The sequence below is a fragment of the Haemaphysalis longicornis genome, unplaced genomic scaffold (assembly GCF_048455015.1).
Source record: "Haemaphysalis longicornis isolate Haplotype H1 unplaced genomic scaffold, Haemaphysalis longicornis Haplotype H1 scaffold_1, whole genome shotgun sequence".
Classification (NCBI taxonomy): Eukaryota; Metazoa; Arthropoda; class Arachnida; order Ixodida; family Ixodidae; genus Haemaphysalis; species Haemaphysalis longicornis.
The window spans coordinates 377,707,806-377,730,128 of NW_027526203.1; the positions used below are offsets into that span (position 1 = coordinate 377,707,806).

Here is a 22,323-nt window from a genome sequence, read left to right on the forward strand (position 1 = left end):
TGACGGTTCATACACCCCCCCCCCCCCCCTACAATCCCCTACGCGCACGTTCCCCATGATCGTAATTTAGGTAACCTTGATATGGTTGGGCACTTTGCTTTTCCCATTAAATTTCACTTCGCGTACATCAATTATTATTACTTGTGTGCAATAGCAACCGATCCTGCTATCGGTCGCTGCCCGAACACGCGCCAGTGCAGCGCGCGCCGCAACTTCTGGCGAGTCCGGCCGCGGCGGCCGCTTTTCTGATGGAGGCGAAAAGCAAAAACGCCCGTGTGTACGAGATTTCGGCGCACGTTAAAGATCCCCAGGTGGTCAAAATTAATCCGGAGCCCTCCACTACGGCGCGCCTCATCGCCTGCGTTGCGTCGGCGCGTTAAACCCTACAATCAATCAATCAATCAACTTCTGGCGAGTCGGTCATTCCATTCCCGAAGCTCGCAAGCACGCTGTGAAACACAGCAATAACTCAGCGTTTTATAACATCGCAATGCTCACAATGCGTCCAAAATTCACGAACCGCAATTGTAGGCGCACGCACCACGCTTCCCACTCAAGGACAGACCACGGCGACGTCGTGAGCACGTTTTCGATGGGTCTTTCGAGCCGCACACTTCCCTATCTGGCGCACGATCTCAAGCATTATCACCATGATAACGGTAATGTCACTGTTCAGTACCGCAACAGATAAAACGAGCAAACTGCCACCGAGTCGACCAGGAAACCTTGAAAACATCGGGAGCACAGTGCGCGTAAAATGCGCAGCAGCCTGGCGACCATGTTTTTGCTGTCACGGCGGCGCCCAATCAGGAGAGCCGTATCAAAAAATGCGGCCGGACGGCCAATCGCGTGTTACCATCTATCGGTTGCTTTGTTTCACTATCTTTCTCTTTCTGCCGTTTGTACGTTTGTGAGCGAGCGATGACAAAAGGAGCAACCGAAAAACGAAAGCTAAAGAGTCGGCCGATCTAACGTGACCAAGATGGCAGCGCCCGGTAGCGTCGTTCCGGAGATACAGCGCTGTGAAAATTGCCGTGTTTTCGTCATTTTGAGGAAATATTTTGCCACCTCAGCCGGTATAAATATTTTTCTTTGGCACTTAGCGATCGTTTGCGGCGGGGAAACTTTGTGAACGCATAGAATATAAAACGTGCAATCCGAAAATGTGACTTTCGAAAAAACGATTTTTTGGTCACTTTTAGAAATCTGATCCCCGCGTCCCCCCTTGAAGCGGGATTCACACGACGGAGAACCCCTCTCTTTTTGGCCCGCGGGAGCCGCTCACGTGACCGGTTTTAGGCTCCGCCCCTCGGTGGGGATCTTCCGCGGATGCTCCGGGAAAGAAAATGCCACCGCATGTTTTCGCTCGGCGGCGGCGGCCCTCCGTAGGGAATGGAACCAGTTTTTGGCACATAGGGCGAGGCTCGCGCGGAGGAAGCGAGCCTCGCCCTCGCTTCCTCCGCGCTGTCGTCTGCTAGTCACTCCTCGCAGCTCCGCACGTGTGGATGCGCCACCAAGACGAAAAATCCGGTCACGTGGTGTTGACGTCACATATCCGTCCGCCTCCGTGAGAGGGTTTCTCCGTCGTGTGAATCCCGCTTGAACGATCTCGTATTTACAATCCGTTCGACTAGGCGTGAGCCAAGCCTACGTCCACCAAAATTTTCCAAAGCAGCCGTCCGCTTTGGACTGCACGGCCACTTTGGAACGACGGGCATGGTACGTATCGGTACCGTCCGGCCAAGTCGCTCCGGTGTACGGTAGGGTTCTGCGCATGCGCGGTGGCATTCAGACTGTAGACATTACCGTACCGGAACCGTTTTTCCAGAACCGTTTTTCTATTGAGGCTTACTCTATTGAGGCTTAGCTGAAAAATTCTAATTTCAGTGGCACAATGTTTTTCTTGATTCGGTATTATTCTCTTTGATTCAAAACTATTTGAACAAAATCATTATTTACCTCTTATTTGCTTCGAAAGCCATCATCCTATTCACACAACCCTTAAAGCAGACATTATGAAGAGAAAGAAGGGAAAAAAAGCAGGTTGAGACTTGCCTCGGGAGGGAATGGGATGGGAAAAAAGCTGCGTAGCCTTCGCTCTTTATTAGGGCTGAATGCTTTGAAATTTTTAACAAGGAAACTCTGGTGAAAGTGAATGTTGAATAATATATTATTTGGTCTTAAGTATTATTTGGTATTGTTTGGCAATTATGAGAATGGTTGCACCAGAAGGCCACCCCAGTAGACTTCGCCTGTAAAAAATTGAGCTTTTTTCATATTCATTGTGTGGAGATTTTATATATGGTATATATTCGAATTAATGAATGGAGCTTATTATTTTTCTAACTGGAGTTTTTTTATTCTGCATGCCCACTGTTGCCATTCGAAGGGCAGCTGCTGTGGCATTGAGTAGGACGCGTCAAAGGGAATTGGATAACAGCCTCAACGTGTGCCAAGGAGTAGTCTTGATCTGGGGCTTGGGACAAGTAGAAGACAGAAGATGATTACCTGTTGCAAGTTGCAGCTAGATCAAAATTCTGGCCCCATGACAGGAGCATCACTTTTCATGCCCGTAGCAACAGCAGCCAGATAAGAAGGCCGTGGTTTTTAAGTCAGCTTTCAGACACCTCCAAAGGTGTCCATGGCCTAGTTTAAAAGACCTGAGCAATCGATGACTGGCGTAAGGTGTGTTTGGCCGTTTAGTTGACAGAGACATGTTGATGGGCATCAGTTGTATCACCTTTTGTAAATGGTGTTGCCCAAGGCGGCTGTCTGCGAGCGAAATGCATGGCAGGCGAACTGGAAGAGCAGCTTGGTACTTTTGTTTTCTGTTCTCATTGTATCATGATTTTATTTTGAAACACTATTTTGTTTGCATAGGGAATTGTGACGAAGCATTGATACTGTGGCAGGGAAATGTGGTTGCAGTTCGTGGTGTGTTTGGTTAGGGCATGGTGGTTTTGTTTGAATGGGCTTGTTGCCGTTCCCTCTTGGCAGGAGGTTCCCAGCACACACGGCTGTGGCCGTGGTGACTCTAGTGGTGGACCCACGTTTGACACTTCCCGGCCAGCGCCCTCTCGAGGCAGCTCTGCTCGCTTCTTCAGCCCACCGTCCCTGTACGGCCGCAGAGAAATGTCACGCATGGACGGCCGAGACTTTGGCTCACGTGAGTCTTTTGCTTGGAGATGCAAATTCTTTGGGCTGTCTTGACTTTGCGTGACTTACAAATCTGAGGTTTGATGTGTGGAACTCAATGGAGGCTGTGAAATAATTTGGCCAACTGAAGTCCTTCGTGTGCACTTTGGGTCCTTCTCTCTCTCTCTCCGGCTCCCCTTTGCCCATAGCAAAATAGCTACCACTGGAAGACATCAAATCATTGATTTCCTGCTCAGCATTAGAGTGCCTTAGCTCTTTCGCGACCACGGAAAAATGGCCGATGAGTGCTTACAGTAAACTTTTTTTTTTTTCTGTTGAGGTACTCAACACATTTAGCATTGCTATGCATGAAATTGTAGCTTATAAATTTCCCTTTCAAACGCATAACAGCAGTTTTGTGAAAGACGTAATTATTGAGTGTTTATTGGTCAACCAAACAAAAAAAAAGGGTGCAAAAAAGTATACACAAAACACAAATAGGCGATCTTACTGAGCCTGAAAATTATGAATTCTAAGATATACGAAATGTTTCTATGTTTCTAAGCTATGATTCAATATATACATCAACGCTGTACACCAAGTTCTCGATTTTTGTGGGCCCACCAACCTAACGGGTCTGACGGCTGTGCCACTCCACAAAGCCACTCGAGAGTCAGTTGGTCTCTCTAAAATATGCATCCAAGCATGCTTGTTTGTGTTCTCACACAAAATACAGTAATTCCTCGTTATAACGAAGTCAGTGGGACGGTGAAAAATTTCGTTATAAGCAGTATTTTGATATAAGCAACCACTCGAGAAAAGCTAAAGTGGTTGAGCTTTAATTGTTCCCCAACTGCACTGAATCAAAACACAATGTATTCAGTGAAGCAAAACTTTATTCAGGGCCAAGAAAGGCAGTGAGCTTTGGCTCTTACAAGTTCGTACCGGGTGTGAGCAACCCCTGCTCCAATTTGGCAAAGCATTGCATGAGGCTGTGGTCACCGCCCATAAAAGTGGCAGTAGCTGTGGCCAGTTTATGGGGGGGGAGGGGAGGGGGCGTCACGGAATGCTACAAGAGTTTCGCACTGGAAAGCGCTGCAAAATGCCGTGGCTCGAGTCTGAGGTAGTGCTTTTTGCGCACAAAAAACGATTAACCACTCACTCTGGGTACACAGCGCAATCATGAAAACTGACCGGTTTTGCATAAGGGTTTTTGCATGATCACTGGAAATTTTTTTCCCGAGATGTGCAGCCGTGAAGTTTGCAAAACAAGAGTTTTTCGGCGCCCCGTTGTCGACGACACTGCTAATTCTACGGTTTGAGTGTCAGTGTGCACGCACCGTTGCGCCCACACCATTGACCAATGTCTAGGAACAAAATTGAATGACCCTAATACACATTTGGAACGCTCGAGAAAATCGCCGTGGAAAGACCAGCTTGCGTGGACCCCCCATGTTGACAGTCTGACTTGCCGATAGGTTGCTGCCGCTCGGTGACGCCTCCCTTCCCCACTTCGTTCTAAGTGGGTCAAGCTCTTTGTGCGCTTCGAGTAAAGCGGCCTAAAATTGTCTAATTTTGCACGAGTGCCAGGCTATCTTGATGGTGATAACGCGATACGGCGCAGTGCATTTGGCAAAATATCCCCGCCGCACATTGTCCGGACCCTACACATGAAAGTAATACTGCAGTCGTCAGATATTAGGCACGTTTTGTTTATAAATACAGCGTGAAGTCAAAAACGAACCTTCCCTGGCAGCACCTACCGAAGTCTGAGGCTGTTGAATGGGAGAGTCTTCATCAGAACTAAAATCTGAAGAATCCCCATCGTTGCTGGAGTCATCACTGCAGCTGGGGTAAAAAAAAAATCAGCAGCAGCAGTTGCTGAAGCCCTGAAACCGCTGTCCGCCTTTGCAGAGCGTGCAGTAACAGGACGCCATTTTTGCACAACTCGCCACTACCTTGGGTTCAAAATTCACTCGCAACGCCGTCTATCCACGCGAAACGTAAACAAACGGCAACGAACCTGGAAAAGGGGCTTCCAATGAACATGCCAGATGACGTCAATTGTCCAAATAGCGCAGTTTTTAGTTATTGCAAAAAAAAATTATCGTTGGTCCGTGAACGATGGCCTATGGCGCGGTCACGAAAGAGTTAGCCACCTTGTTAGCGTGGCAGGTTTGAGGAGTTCGTTTGTCGAATCCCGCTACAATGAAACACATCTTGCGCAAAAACATTTTTTGTGAAAAAGACGTGAGGGGACACAAACAGGGGGGCTGCGCTTACAATTTAAGTTTACCATATTTGCACGATTCTAATGTGCACCTTTTTTTTATGAAAGTAGGCTTTCAAAAATACCTGCCCGTTACAATCGGACTCAAAACCAAAACCGCCAACTAGTGGCTCAATGAGTGACGGGGGCTTCATTTAAACACAAAGTAATCGCCGTGGCGGAAATGGAAGGGAGACGCACAGCGCCCCATGCATAAGTCATCTTGGAGTCGGGTTTTCGCGATTGGCGAAAACAAAGGGACCACTATTTTAAGTGCAAAGCTTCACAGAAGGGCTTTAGCTGCCTACAGCGTGTGCCGATTTGTGTTCAGTTAAATGTTTTGTGCAATTTTGAGGCATCAGTTAAAGGGACACTGAAGTGATATGTAAACATTGCGGGATTACTAGCGCAAATTGTAGTCCGGAGTCCCCAGGCCATGTTTCGACCACTCAGGGCGCGTTTACGCGATTTTTTTAGTAGAAAAATTAATTCGAAAATGCTGTCCTCCTCTCTTTACGCTCGCCCATTTTCTGTGGCGTTTTCGTGTGACGTCGGGAGGAGCCGAGCTCGCAATTGGCTGCGCTACTGCACGGCTCCCCGGCCTTCAGGCAGAGTCAGTCGGCCCAGCGTTTCGTCCGCCGGCCGCCGACGGGTCATGGCAATTCGCTCGATCAGTTGAAACTAAGCCACTACACGTTTGTGAATGGAAGAATGTGCCTTTCTTTACTTCGTTAGTTTGTACTCTGTATCTAGCTCCAAGTCAAGGTCGCTCAAGCGCTGCACAAGCGCACATGCGACGCTTCGCTGACTGGTACGCCAGTAGGAAAATATAAGGCCTCTTGAAGGAGTGGAAGAGTCAGCGAAGTCAATATAGGTACTAAGGAAACAAAATCAACTGATATTTTTACCGTACAGCGTAAACTAGGGTGCGGGAAGCACTTTTTTGCGCTGGGTGAACAAGCACAGCGGTCAGCAGCACGACTACGCATCTGCGAACGTTTTTCCGTCTAAGAAATGCAATTGCTAGACGTGAGCAACTGTGGAAACTCGGGGGACGCTTACTGCACGAGCGCAAAACAACAAATAGTCACCTAAGCTGCTTGGAATGCTAAAGCTAAATAAAAGTGTAAACTAATTATACATTATATACAGTGTAGACCGCTTATAACGTATGTCGCGGGAGCCGCAAAAATCCGCACTATAAGCGGTACCGCACTATAACCAAAACACGCGAGAATTCAACCACATCGCCACCTATCGCTCAAGTCAACCTATATTTATCATCACTCAAACGCACAGCGCTTAAAAACGAAGGCACGGTCTATATTTCGTATTATTTTTAACATCAGCCGCTGCTGCAGGGCAAAAGCGCAGTCTCAAAACGGCGAGTGCGGCTTTAACTTCCGTTGTGTTTGTTTTGAAAGACCATGGCTGCGTTTTTAGCGTCTATGAACAAATGCCGCAAGACGTGATAAGAACGCCAGCGGGATTTTTTTTTTACCCCGCCTTGTGTTCACGATGCCGAAGGCGGCTGCTTATCAGCGCAACGTACTGGTGGTGGAAATCTTCGGCTTCGCGCGGCTCGAATGTTCGGAAAGGGAAAGAGCGGTGGCTTATCTGCAACAATGTTCTAAAGCGTGAACCGAGTGGTAGATTTGGTATCGCGAAAACGTGCAGTGCTCGCCAGCGCGGATACAACTGGCGTGGTGTGGGCGGCGCGGTAAGAGGCGGCAACATGGCGTCGGCACTGGCCGTGAAGCGGTGCAGGCAGTTCCAGTTCTAACCGCTCGCTGAAATGCCGCACGGGGCGCAAGCGAAGATGCTCATGCAAGAAAAGAGCTAATAATGTGGGCGAAAAGTGGAATATAAACTGCCATCCACGCTGCTTGTGAAAGCGCTCATCAAAAAATACCGCGGTGGTAAACCTAAACATGTCTGGCGCGGCTAGCCGGCTCGGAGCGCTTCGAATCTCCCGCCATTAGGTACGCGTCTCCCCATTGGTGCAAGTCGTCAGGCTCCTCCCACTGCCACGCGAAGAAGCCACCGCGAGCGCGGAATCGTCGATACGAGCACGAAAAAAAAAAAAAAAAAAAATAACGCCCGACGCTGATGTGCATGATTCGTGCGCGAAAACGGGCCATGCGGTTCACGATTAATAAAATCAACTTGCCGCGCGCGGATCTTGTCTGCCGCTATCTTCCGAGGTGCATCAAGCAAGGTCAGTTGTGGTTATCAGTCAGGTACGCGCGAACTATAGGGTGCCTTTTTTTTTTTTTTTTTTTGGGGTGTCCACGTTAGAGGAGGGCAAGGGGTGCACGCTGCGTCAGATGGCCGATTTCATCCTTTCTTTTTTCTTTTGCTACCCTAAAACGATGCCTCAGCTGCGCCGGTCGATCAGCAGACCCGCCGAAAAACCGCACTATAAACGGTATTGTGCTTCGGCCAACCGCATCTTAAGCGGTATGCTTATGCATTGAGTTCTATGGGAGGCAAACCGGTGGTCGCAAAAACCCGCGTTATATCCGGTCCCGCACTATAAGCGGTTACGTTATAAATGGTCTACACTGTACCTTATATTTCCAGTGTCGGCCGCGCTCGCTCGTGGCCGAGTGTTTTGGAGCGCTAGGTACGTCAGAGCAAGTGTTTTGCAAGTCACAAGTTCGAATCCCCGCGGGTACATGCTTTTTTTTTTATAAGTTAACTTTTTCGTTTTGCGCCGATGTTTTCTATACTGAGTTCACCTTTTTTTGGGCCACAACGTTCATTGCTCCACGAACTAGTTCACAGAACGCGCGCAGGCTGGCACTGGCGCGCTAGCGAGTTCTCGTTGGCGTGCTGTTGCCATAAGCACCGACTGCTTGCGGGCAGTGGGCACAAACCAGTATCAACAGACCCTTGGCCTGGTGCGAACACGCTTCTTACGATACAGGCATGAGTGAGGCAAGCTCCAAATATAGGGGAAAAACGTATGGCATTTGAGCGTCTGCGGGGACGCGGGGGCGTTCATGCACTGCGTAGGCCTCGGCTAGTGAATGCTACGATTCCAAGCCGTCCTGGGAGGCTTATCTTATGAATTTTACAGCCGACAACATGGCAGAAGCGCGGTACGATAATTACTGAGATATTGAGAATGCCCAACCAACAACGCCATTGGTTGTGTTTTACAGAACCGAAACCGAAACTGAAACTTGTTTGATTGCTAACCTTGGGCATCGTCCAATCACGGTGCCCCCTCCTCCCAACGTCACAGCCTTAGTTGGTGCGGCCGCCGCAAACCGCGCATGGTAGTTTTTCTTCTTTCGCGCTTTGTAAAATAATTACCGATTTGTCAGCCGAATAAACGATGAAAAGTGTGCTAATTTGAGCCAGTGTAGGCATGCAAGCAAAAACGGGAGCTTGACAAATTCACTTCAGTGTCCCTTTAAAGGCATTATTTCGTGTGCGCGGTAGAATTGGCACCAAGATCTTTTTGTGGATTCAGGGTGTTGATTTATACTGCGTGTTACAATCGGGGGCACGTTATAATCATGCAAATGCGGTATTTGCAGAAAATATCCACTGTTGCACAAACATCCTAATTTCTTTAGTATGTAAAGGCTTGAGCATAGCAGGGACGCTTGCTGTCTGCAAGGGTTTTCTTTTCTTGATAAGCACCGAAAGCACTTAGACGGCCCTGAGCCCCTTTCAGGCCGCGCAATCATTGTGCATCACAGCTAATACGGCTGCACTGAAAGATAATTGCCTCCCTGGCGAATTTTTCTTTATCCAGTGTTGGTGTGGGATACTGTGCCATAGGAGTCTTGGATCTGCACGAAAGATTAAAACTCTAGAGTGTTTGCTGGGGGAGTGGAGGGGGGGGGGGGGTTGCCATCAACCGGGAATTTTCTACGCTCTGCCGTCTTGAAAAGCAGGGTTAGAATAAGTATATGTTATTTTGTGTAGGCTCTTGATTTTCTTTTGACGAAAGTGTCATTTAGTAAGTGAGACAGTTTTTGGTCAGCTGGGCGACATCATTAAATGATTCCCATTCAGATGTCGAATTATTCTGGAAATCATTCGGGCAACTACTGCTTTTCACTTGACAGCACTGGGCTTATAAGTCAAATTACTCTCGCACAAACCTCTGAAAGTGCTTGAAAAGCACGCTGCCAACGATGGTGACTCAGATGCGCTCTTGTGATTTTATCTCCGTATGTGTCGGCTGTGGCTCGAAGTGGGCTCCTTTATAAGTTGATCTTAGCTACATCATCATCGCCATCAAACAATGGCACCATCTGTAGCTGCGGCAGGGAAGTGGGGCTGCGTCATTGGGAGATACTTTATGGAAATAAGTAACGATAGTATGACCCTGTGCTTGTGTTTGCAATGATTCGAACGTTCAATGTTACAAATGCACCTGGCATGCTGCTCGAATGGGGCAAGAATTAGACTGATGCGTGCCTTGTAGCAGGTGAACGTGACAGCATGTGGGTAGAGAACAGGTGCACGCGAAGAAGAGCTTTGACTCTGAGGAAGCTGCCATGTGAATTGGGGCCATTCGGCCTGTCGAAGTGATGCGCATCAAACGATGAAGAAACGGAAGAGAAAAAGGGGACACAAACACAATGTAGCAGTAAAGAAGTCTTCGATAATCACTAGGTTTCCACGTTCAAAGCCCATATGCAGACTGAAGTTCCCAAGAAATCACTGAGGTGCATCTCCTTTTAAATACGACATGCAACGATATTAGCAGGCACTTCATAATTCATGCTTTCGATGTCAACTTAGTCACGTTTTCTTTGTCCGGGCTGGTTGGTTGCTGATTACACGAACCTGAAATGATGCAAATATATTCAGCTACCCCGAGAGATTGATATTGCCAAGATTACACTGTGTCTGTAACTTTTGATTGCTGCTAGAAGATACCACTACAGTTAAACCTCGATATAACGAAGTCGTACTTGCGGGCGAAAATTTCGTTAAATCGAGAATTTCGTAAAATCGAGGTTTCGATTTTACAGTTAATTTAACCAGTTATTGAGGTTTCAAAACCTTGCCCATCGCTCAGAAACAACTGCTATGTAGTTACCTCTCCACTTAAAGCGAAATTTGTACTAAAACTGGCCGCGAAAATTGTGTGAATTAAGAGCCTCAACACTTAGGCAATGGAATTCGGATAGCCGACCGTAGTTCGTGTCGTCGTAAAACCGGCGCTTTTTCCGCAACGCCTCATTAAATATGATAGACTAGGTTTTCACTTTTTCTTTTTTTCATTTCGGTCACTACTAAACGCCGCTGTTAGTCCATTGAACCCGCGTCCGTGCCCCGTGAACTTCACCCCGGCGAGGTGCTGGTTCAAAGTTACGCCTCTTTTCGTCTGTTCAGTAGTAGGCTTAGCCGCGGCGTTGAGGGGTGCGGCGGGCCAACAGCGGAAGGGTGCTATAAAGCTTTCTAAAGACTTTTTTCATGCACAAAGGCTCTGCAGTATGGGCGCGTGATGCAACCACGACACTCGAGATAAAGCCATGATTGAGAATTGAGTGGAGTACACACGGACCGCTTCACTTTGTGGAGCAGCGCTTACGTGCTCCCGCTAAAGTGGAAAGCTTACATTAAATAACTTATGGCCAAATTTGATTAAGCAATTACTTGTATGCCCGCTGAGCCCTAAAGAAACCGATTTCTCCGCATCGCAGCTGTCTAATGAACACGTTTTGACCACGTTCGGAGAGCAATTTATTGCCACCAGCACTCGATGTTCAAGCCGTAGTGAAGAAGTCCGTAAGCAGTGCTTGGCGTTTCTTGACCAGGGTGGGCTTTACGTGACGCTCGTATGCTGACAGCGCTAACAAGGCTTGCTCTTAAACATTCGCGTGCGCCTGCGTGCCTCCGCAGAACGTCGATGGCATCCATCACTTCGGTGGCCGTCGGTCTACCGTCGGTTTCACTGACACTTCTACAGGCTCTTGTTCGGAGTGCTCATGCTGCTTATAAGACTCATCTAATGATGGACGAACAAAATATTAATGTGGTTATCAGCGAGCACAACCTAGAGCCAACGTTTTTAGATTGCCTAGAGCAGCAGCACCGTGAGCAAAGACGCGTAGAAAAAAAAAAAAAAACACTTGAAGTAGGCTTCGGCAGCCTAAGCATAGAGGGCGCTGGCGTAGGCAACGATGGAGATGTCAAAATGGTGGCGGCACTATTAAACCGTCCATGACCGCTAGCGGTTTTTGAGCAGCAGCTTTTATCGCTTTTAATTGTTGTCAACCGCATAATTCACCGCTTTTCTTTCATTTTAGCCTTTTATCAGTAAATGTGAGTACTTAATGTTTTCAATGTAGGCTCTGAGAGGCAAAATAAAACGTGCCTCGACCGGAATTTCGTTCTTCCTTTCTCGCCGTGACTTCGTTAAATCGAAAGCGCCGCACAAAATTACTTCGTAAAATCGAGATAAAAATACATGGATTTAGCAAAATTTCGGTAGAAAACTGGAAAAAATTCGCTATATCGCGAATTTCGTTAAATCGAGGTTCGTTATATCGAGGTTCAACTGTATAAGACACCACTATCTTGCTTAAAATTCTGATGTCTTAGTTATGGCAACTATATGCTGTTTTCTCTGTAAATTTCCAAGCAATGACTTCTTTTATACTGCCCCAGCTGCTCTGTTATGAACGACGCCAAACTTTAACACGTGCCTTTTTGTGGGAAAATGGGTCCAAAAATCACGCGCCTGTCAGAATCAGGTAACAACCGAAATTCCCTAATGACTGCCTAGCATTATTGACATTGCAGGGCAACCATGGTTGCACATTTGCGCAAGCAAAGCAAAAAAATTCTTGTCTGCCCAAACACACACCAAAATACAAAACAAATATTCACGGAAGGCAGTGATTTTTGTGTGCATGGAATGGAGGCGGCTCACCGCACAGTAATACCTTGGCTGCTTCTGCACTTTCATTCTGCTTTCACAGAGAGCATGCTGGCGTGTTTTCTGTTTATTGAGTGATTGTTGTGTGGATATGAGGCGATAAGTCTTTTGCAGATACATAGTAGCAAGCGCTCTTGCTTTGCTGTGACGCAAGCGCTGGAAAGTTACCACTGTGCAGTTAGCCAAAAAAGGTTGCCGTTCTACGACTGCTCCCGGCTGAGAACATTTTTTGTGTTGGGGTGCTGTGTAATGTATGTAGTGTGTTTTGATTCGGCAGTGATGAAGAGCTGTCCTTGCATCACAATAAGTGAGATTTTGCTGCACCTGTGTGGCTTGTCCTGTACTCAAAATTTTTCGCCCTTTTTTTTGGGGGGGGCTGTGAAAATCAAGGGCATGTTAGCATTGAGTAATTATGGCAGCCATACGAACTGAATCGGTATGTCGTTTTATCGTAGCTGCTTTATGGACTGTATAAACAGCTTGAGAGTTGCTAACACGAGGGAGCAGTACAGGAAGGGAGGGTAGGAAGGCTTGATTCGTGAGGGCATGCTGCACGTGCTGGTGCGCCAGTTGTCGCGACTCTCCCTTCTCTTCCTCGGCAGCCTTTGGACTGGGGACTGCTCGCAGCAGCTCCATGGTTCCCCGAGCAATTCCAACGTGGAGTGAAAGTCGTGTGGCGAGTGCAGTGCCAAAGAACATGCTGGTCTCGTCCAATGTGGTCCCACTCACGGCGGGGCCCTCAGACACGCAGTCTTTTGGAAGGTGGGTCTTTTTTAGTGTGAAATAATCGTGATTAGGCCACCTTCTAGGTAAGTGCCACATCGGTTAAAAAAACTAGCCTTGAAGCATAGCATTATGCTCACCAAAGCTTGCTTATATATATAAACTGTATTCCTGTGTTTCCCATGTGTGGGTTGAAGTCTTCAGATAACAAGGTTCTCAAGAATAGGGAACATTCGTCAAATTCGTACAAGAAAATGTTACATTATCTACTATACCTGTAACATGTGGTCGCAGGTCCTGCTGTTTGTGTAAGGGTGGCAGGTGTAAGTTGGTGGTTTTGCATGGCTTACAGGAAAGGGGCTTCACCAAATAGCTCACTTATAGCTGATGGAGCTAAGCTGAAATTTTAGTCATAGAGAAGAGAAAGTGCAGCGTATGGTTCATGAACATTAAAGTTTAGATAGCATAAAATCTGAACAACAAGGGCCGATTAAAAGTAAGATATAGAGCACACCATGTCAGGTACGGGAACACCAGTTCTACTTGTATTGTTGAGACCATTAAATAGACTATGTAGACAAATTACAACCTCATTTTATTTAAAAGGACTTGTCTTTGGTAGCTCACTAAACTGCATTTTGGCCCTGAAGGACATTGTTTTTATTGAAAAATAGTACATTTTCTGGCCCTGAAAGACGTTTTTATCGAAAAATAATACATTTTGAAAAAACGTCCAAATTTGATACTACCCAACATCAGCAGGGACATAATATGGGAAATATGGAGAACTGAGTTATCAGTGTTTTAACTCTATGTTAGCATTCAAGTGTTATGGTGGGACATAACTTAAGGCACAACGGTTGTGTTTTTTGATGGACTCGATCAGTGCCCGCCAATAGCGCAGACAAGTGACATCATAAGGTTTGGGTCATCATAAAATTTGGTAGGGAAAGGGGAAAGGGCCTGGTGAGCCTCTGGTGCATCATCTGTTTTCTTTAATATCAAGATTAATTGTTTGAATGGGGACAATAGAGTCTTCTTAATAAACCAAGGTTGTATTTCGTCGTCCTAGTGACCATTATCGACCAACGCAGCTCTGGGACCTCAGTCCCCAGCAGCCGAAGAGCACCTGTCCATGGTGCCAGTCAGGCAAGGGATACCGCAGAGGGTTCGAGGAATCTCCGGGTCTGGACAGGCTGCCTCTGGAATTGGCAGCGTTCGACGCATGAAGTCTGTCTTGCTAGGAAACCTTAGCTGTGCTATAAGAGAAGCTCTCGGGCATTAACTGGCATATCACAGGATTAAGGGAAGTTAGAAGAACTGGAGAAGACTTCGTGGAGTTGAATAGTGAACATATTCTGTGCTATCGAGGAGGAATCCTTCAGCATTAGATAAAGAGTGATAGTTGTGATCAATCCAAACAAGTGGTGCAGGCTAAAGATAGTAGGAGCTTATTCACCCAACATGTAGCTACAATGATGAGGCTGTAGGAAGTTTCTACGAGGATGTCGAATCAACAGTGGATGGAACAGCACAGTTCACAATGATGATGGGAGAGGAAAACATACCTTACTAGCTTATTGCCTCTTGTAGAGCTAATAGGCTACTGTATTAGTCAATATGTTTCATTGGTGTGTATCAGTGTATTAGGCCTCATAATGTGAATTAGTCTATTGGTTTCAGTAAGCAAATATGGCCTCGTTAGTCTGCAAGTATTTTAGTTCTATTTGTGCCAGTGGCAAGTGTAAACAAGGCAATTAAATAGGGCAGCATATTTTATTGCGTATTACCAAAGTGCACATCAATTCTTTTTTATTTGGCTGAATAATTTAAGAATGCACAATTGTGTAATCCCGTCAAGAACAATTCACCTGCAAGTTCACCTGCAAGCATCAAAATGGCATATTTATAAGCACACAAAATGGCTGCCGTTGAAAAAGCTAGTCAAACCTTCATGGTCTAGCAGGCCTGTAGTGCAAAATATGATGTTACTTCAAAACAGCATTCATCTTTGCACAAGATGGGGTGCAAATGGCATCTCTTCATCGGCAGGCATTCATTACACTGCATAGGAGAAGGAACTCAGACATCCGAAGTGGCGGGGTGACAACCACAGTGGGTTGGTAAGTAAGTAGTCTGGTTCATATTCACCAAAGTTAGGCAGGCACAAGACGCATACATTTCCAACACTTACCGATGACGGGATGCAGATTCCTCTGAGGTGGAATAACACTGCATACCACTTACCTCCTGCCTTCCTCCCCCCAGTGAAAAACCTCCCCAAGCCAACCACACTTGCTTATCACTGCCTTGGTGACCATGCAGCAAAAAGCTTCGCATGGCATGGCTTGGCTTCATTGCAAGCTCAATTTTTAAGAAGTAGCATTGTCAGCAACGTTCAGCACAGTTTTCAAATGCACAAGTAAAACAAAAAAAGTTATTATTTGTGTGGTACTAATTTCGGTGAAAATTAACCTGCTGATAATAGCAAAAATACATTATCTACATATTCTACATTCTACTAGGGCGGAATTTACCCATACCTCAATCATGCGACACCCCGGTCATACAACGCTTTCGCACGGTCCCTTGAAAGTCGTACTATTGGGGTTCCACTGTATTAGATGCTCACACACTTCTAGCGTAGCGGCCTTCAGTGAAAAACAACCTGGTTTGCACACGCAGTGTGATTGACGTTCGATCTTCAACTCGGAGCCGCGGTCTGGATCCATATGGGGGTCCATTGTCATCTGTACCCAGCGGCAGCGGCTCAGCACCAGCTGACCGCTTTGCGCGAGGCATTCGGAGCACAATGATGTCGGGCCATGCACCGACTCACTGGATGAGCCCCCACACCAAGGTTCCCGATTCCAGGTCTGCTTGCAGGGACAGAAATCCTTGATGCACATTCATTTACTGCTAGTCTGCTCGGTGTGATCTGGCTGCACAAAGCGTAGCTTTGTGATAATGCCGGCTTCTGGGCTCATTGCAGGATGCCGCCTAAACATTGAAATTATGCGCAGGGGTTGCCAATCTGTTGCTCTGAATGTAAATTGCCCTGTAGCACAAAGTTCGGGGCACAGATGTTGCGCAGCTCAGTATCATTATCATATATCCGGAAAGTCGTGAATTGCATTCATCCATTTGAAAAAACTGGGGTGTGGCCATTTGCACGGGCTTCCTACATGGTTGCTGCTGAGTGCACTTGTGTGTGCACACATTAGTCCTTGAATTTGGTACATTATATTGGTAGCGCTGCATGCAGTGTGCGAAGCATTGGTCTGGAGGAGTATTCGTGGAGGGCTATTTATCCTGTTTCTTCACCCCAACAAGGTCCTGCTCATAGCGAGCGAACTTTATTTTTATTTTATTTTGTTGATTTGCAAAAAAAAACTTGCTATCCAGAGACCCAGGAAGAAGGGGCAACCGTACAACCATAGGACTTGTGGCTAGGTTTTGAATACCTTGAGCTTCTATAGGGCAGAATGGAGGTGCGATAGGCAGGGTTCGCACAAGTCCTTGAAAACCTTGAAGACCCTTGAATTTAAAAATGTCATCTTCAAGGACTTGATATTCCTGGGATTTTTTAGCAGTCCTTGGAAACCCTTGATTTTCACAGGGATAATCAGTGGCTCTGTGTTTTTACAACAGGTAATTGTTCATCATGGATTTTAAGTTAACTAAAAAAATTGCAACAATCAAGTTCCAGTGTATTTCGCAAAGTTACAGTGCATGTAATGGATTTTCGTTAAGCATGAGGTAACATTGGGAGCAGGAAGCTTTCAATCCAACCCATGTCATGAAACAATCCAATGGAATCTGGCTTCTGTTTGCAATCTTGCATCTCTCTCTAAGCTAATCCAAGGTAATGTCAAATCAGCACGCCAAGGTACATCACTTCCAGGTAGGCAGTGAAGTCTTGGAGACAGTTGCCGAATATGTACATATGTATATCTTGGGCAAGTCATAGCTGTTTATCCAAACCATGAGCAGGAAATCATCCGCAGAATAAGCATGGGGTGGGCTGCTTTTGGTAGGAACTCAGATATCCTGACTGGTAAGCTTCCTCTGTCACTCAAAAAGCTTCAATCAACCAAAAAGGCATTCTTCCAGTAATGACTTCCGGAGCAGAACGACTTCAAAGGAAACTTACCGTATAATGCGGAATATAGGTCGACCCCCTTACCTTGTAGCCGAAAAATTAAAAAAAAAAAATAAGTAGGTACCAACCATTGTTTTGTTGAGACTATAACTTGTTTCGTCTCAGATTACTCATTTAAAACTGTCTGAAGTATCGTCGGACGACTGCTTCTGGCTCGCTGTCGCCCACACAGCAGGTCGTCCTCGGTGCAGTCCAGGGACTTGCTTATGCAGCACTTCTTAAACACTCGCAAGACCATGCCATCGTGAAGCGAGCGCAAAGCATGGGACACTCGTGTGCAGACCGGAGCGACAGCCAGTCTGTGGAGGCGGTCAGCAAACATCTTGGGGTATCCATTCGTAGAGACATCGCACGACGCTAGCGGACAAAATTTGCCCCTTTTACAGCAGCACACGTGCACAGAGCAGCGCCCATGAAACGAGGCCTTCCGAGCGTTGCATACCGAGTTGCCCCTTCAGCTAACGCTGCTAGCAACACTTCTTTTGGCGATACTGAACTGGCGCAAGGCAGACACGTCATTGGCCTTGGAAAACCCCCAACTTTTCTTTTAAATGCTGCTGTAAACTGGCACCAAGTGCCTAAACTCATTTTGAGCAAGAAGAAAATAGCACGCACACATTCGCCGACAGCGAGAGAAGCAACAAAACAAAGATGGCGTCGCGTCCGATTGATGGTGGTGGCGATGGTGCCTTTGGGGTTTGGATGGGCTCGATGGGCTGCCCGGTCGCCAGATGACAACTGCCAGTGACTGCAATATAGGTCGAGGGGTGACTTTTCGGCAAATTTTTCTCTAAAAAATCTCGACCTATATTCCGCATTATACGGTAGATCGGCACAACGGGCCATGGAACGCTGAATGCTAGGGGTCACGCTGAGGGATAGGAAAGCAGCCGCATGGATTAGGGAACACACTTAAGGTGGAGGACATTCTACTTCAGATTAAGAGAAGGAAATAGGTATGGGATGGTCACGTAATGTGAATGAGGGACAACAGGTGGACCTACCGTTAGACAGACTGGCTGCCAATAGACCGCAAATGCAATAGGGGTGGCCAAGAACTCCGAAACTTTGGGGGGAAAACATGGACTCAGCTAGCGCCTGGTTAGGCGTGGCTGGAGATCTCTGGGAAAGGCCTTCGTCCTGCAGTGTACACAACCAGGCTTGTGATGATGATGATGATGATATTTCTTCCATCATAGCCTGTGTGGCCTGTGGATGCTTGCTCATTGCTTGTTTGCTGCGCCTCATATGCTCCTTTTGCGTTTGCTTTTATCGGCAAATGGTAGACATGGACTTAGTTTACTAAATCCGTCATGCCTTGGAAGTGCACTTTTCAGCAGTTGTGGCTGAGCAGGGACCTGTACAAAGACAGGGTTTTGCCAGACCCCGTGAGCGCAAATGGCGTGAAATGCAGACCATGCGGAAAAATTACATTTCATCAATGGGCCGGGGCAACATGAAGGCAGTTTATTAAGGAGTGCCTGACACCACAGAACAGGGAGGATTTTAGAGAAGCAAAGGTCTAGCTTTGCCTGTAGTGCCAGAAAAAGCGTAGTGGCGGCGTCGTGAACTACCCAGTACGCCCGCTTGATGGCGCTGTAAACACGGCTTTGTAAACATGGCGGATGCTTTTTGCACAGGCCGCTTGAGCTCCTTAATAACATGGCTGCCCTCGCACGGCGGCCGCCGGCTCGCTGCTCCACGGCCGGACTCGACTCTCCTCCTCCCGCGCGCGAAAGGGGCGTCGAGTCCGGCCGTGGCTGCTCCTGCTGGCTCCTGGCTGGCACGCTGGTCGCGTGTTTACTTGCGCCGCGCTAGTGAAGTGATGTTACGCCAGGTGACCAGATGGCCTCGACTGGCACAGACCACAGTGAGCAGCAAGTGAGAACAAATCGTTTATTGACATCCGCAAGTTTACAGAGGCCAGGACATCATTTCATTTCGATCGCTGCAATTGTACGTCGCTTTCGTGACAACATTTTTTTTTTTTGCCATAACAACTCGTTCACTTGCGCTAAGATTTCGAACGAAGGGCACAAATGAAGTATTGACGGCGACAACGGTTTCCTTTGCACCGTCTTTCTAGCGGAGTGCATAACACTCACCTTCTGTTTGAAGAATCGAATATTCTGGCCTCGACAGCTGCCTTCCGATGCGGAATTTCCCACATTTGTCATTCCACAAGCACTCAATTCTCGTGTTTTGCCAGTCCTCTCAACAACTGATGGACGCAAAAGCACATAACAGCAATAACAGTCACGAAACCGGTGCTCCGCGCACATTGAAACGGTCGGCCGTTGCAGCGGTTTCAATTTGAATTGGCGGCTTTGTGGTTGCGAATACAGAAACAAGGTGGTGCACCAGTCGGCTGTTCGTAAAAAGTTGCGTACATTTTTGCTCAACGGATGTTTGATGCGGAACTTGTTAATAGTATTTTTAAATAACACATTGTAAGCGAACTGTGTGGGCTCTTTGAGTCACGGAATGAATGTTTTGTATTCTATACCAAAAGTAACATTTTGCCTGCGCCGTCTGGTGGGCTTGATGGTCGAAAACAGCGCTTTAGGTTGGTCAAGGTTGGTCACGTGGGGCGTCGATTTTTACGCCGCCTATAGGGAAGACAGGGAACGTCCAAGCTTGCGAGCCCTGCTGACACTGTGCATGAGCGCCTGACCCATCCATGCGGCTTCCAGCACGGTCGTCGTGTGCCAAGGCGCATGGATTAGTGGCAGGTGCAGCGATTTTGTGGCCGTTGAAAGTGGTAACATCTCACTCCTTTGGTTACCTCTGTAATGGAGTGTTCTCGGATAGCGAGGTGGTGAAGGCCTTTTATTGCGGAGAGAAAGAGTGCACTTATGTGGCATGCCATGGTCTCGGGCCCCTTTTTTCTTTCAATTCTTTCATCTGTACTGTGGGAGATGTGACTGTTACATCGTCCTGTGTGATGTGTCTCCTGAGGATTACTGACATCGAAGCAAACAGATTTTCCAAAATCTTAAATCTCGGAAAAAGAGCAGCTTGCAGGGGCAAGGCAGCCGAAAATACGCATTGTCAAGTATTGGATTGACAACATGAAAAGCAAAGCTAAAGCTTGCAGCAACAGTCGCAGATTTAATATCTTCAGCTAATACCTTTGCTGAAAAAGCAGGAGATGCAGGCAACATTACCTATGTCTTAAGGGGGGGACATGGCTCTTAAAACAGTTTCCTTTAATTTTTAAGTGACCTCTGTGAAACTTGCCAGTCTTGGTGCATTTTTCCCACTGATTTCAAATATTCCATTATTGTTTTGAGTCAGTCATTTCCCAAGATAATTAGAGATAATTGGTCATTTTTGGAGGAACGGGGGACAGAATAGTGTTAATCATAAAACTGTAATCTTCATATTTCCAAAACGATGAACCCTGGTGAATGCAGTAAGAGAATTGGTTTTCTGATGCACCACTTGGAACTAATTTTACAGTTCATTAAACTTTCGGGTTTGAAATGTGCATTCAAAATGGTTCCTTGCCACTGGTGCCACCAAAGTTTAATGAGCTGTAAAATTAGTTCCAAGTGGTGCATCAAAAAACCAATTCTCTTATTGCATTCACCAGGGTCCATAGTACTAGGAAACATACACATTACAGTTTTATGACTAACACTGCTTTGTCTATTGTTCCTTCAAAAATTGCTAATTATCTCTATCTTGGGAACTAATTCACTGACTCAAGAAATAAAGGCATATTTCAAATCAGTAGAAAAAAGCAGCAAGACTGGCAACTTTCACGGTTTCACAAAACAGCAAACTTTCACAAAACAGCAAAAACAGGAAAAGAACTTTTAAAGCTGGGAGAGTTTTCACGAACTCGTTAGCATCTATTTGAGTTATGTGCTATTAACAACGTTTGCATTATGCTGAAAAAGTTATAATCCCAGATAATACATTACATGGGGTCCTTGAAAATATTTTCTGGTTTGTGAAAGTCCTTGAAAACCCTTGAATTTTCGCCTTTGAAGCCTGTGTGAACAGTGGATGGGTAGCCTGTGGAAACCTCCGCCTCCTCAAAAGTTACCCTTTGACGGGGGAGACTTTGCAAGCTCTTCACTATGACAGTGGTGATTCGATGGCTAGTAGGTATGTACGAACATATGCACAGTTCGAAAAATCTGTGTCCAATTCTGTTCATGCAATGTTTTCTGCGTCCAATTTCTGTTCATTCATTTGCGTAGCAATGCATTCATTATCCGCAGGTTATTTCTCTCCGCTAATGCAGCTAGTTTATCTCCTCGGCTGTTTTGACTGCCTATTTCGAAATTCCCCAGTGCACATTTGCCTACCCTTGCATTAATCTCCCCTACCCTTGCGTTAGTCTCCTATCACAGTAGTATACTGAGTGCTTAAATTCATTGCGATTTAACATCCTCGTAGGCACTGTCCACAGCATCATCTCTGTAGCTAAACGTTGGTGTATAGGCTTGCCCAATCTTGTACCTCCTATTTCGCATGCATCGCAACGGCCATGACGCCATCGCTAGTGCTGTGGGGTTCTTCCACTTCCCCGTTATCCCTTTGTGGAGCAAGAAGCCTACCCCAAGTTCTTTGCTTGCTTTGTGCCCTTGGTAGCGCGAACTATTCAACACCTTAACTCTTTCGTGACACCGCGTATTCAAAATCGTTCAGTTTGAACAATACCTTGGGAGCCCGTTTTCATAGCGTTCCTGGCGTTGCTGGAACAAGTAAAGCTATTTGGAGTTAGCTCAGAAAATTCCTTTTCAAAATCAGTTTTACAGTGTAGACCGCTTATAACGTATGTCGCCGGGGCCACAAAAATCCGCACTATAAGCGGTACCGCACTATAACCAAAACATGCGCGAATTCAACCACATCGCCACTTACCTCACAAGTCATCCTAAATTTTTTTACCACCAAAATACACAGCACCTAAAAACGAAGGCACGGTCTTTATTTCGTATTATTTTTAACATCAGCCGCAGCTGCAGGGTCTTACACATTGCAAAACCGCGGTCTTACAAACGGCGAGCGCGGCTCTAACTTTCGTTGTGCTTGTGTTTTGAAAGACCACGGCTCCATTTTTAGCGTCTATGAAGATGCCGCAGGACATGATAAGAACGCCAACGG

The 22,323-nt window shown here is 46.6% G+C and overlaps 1 protein-coding gene across 1 annotated transcript in view; it reads left to right on the forward strand.

The window, feature by feature from the left end:
- Vir (VIR_N domain-containing protein) overlaps nucleotides 1-22,323 on the forward strand; it is a 182,552-nt gene that overhangs the window by 138,792 nt on the left and 21,437 nt on the right. The window contains exons 42-44 of the mRNA XM_077686406.1: nucleotides 2,998-3,166; nucleotides 12,920-13,079; nucleotides 15,726-15,914. Coding sequence (XP_077542532.1) covers nucleotides 2,998-3,166; nucleotides 12,920-13,079; nucleotides 15,726-15,914 — 518 coding nt within the window. The remainder of the gene's footprint in view (nucleotides 1-2,997; nucleotides 3,167-12,919; nucleotides 13,080-15,725; nucleotides 15,915-22,323) is intronic.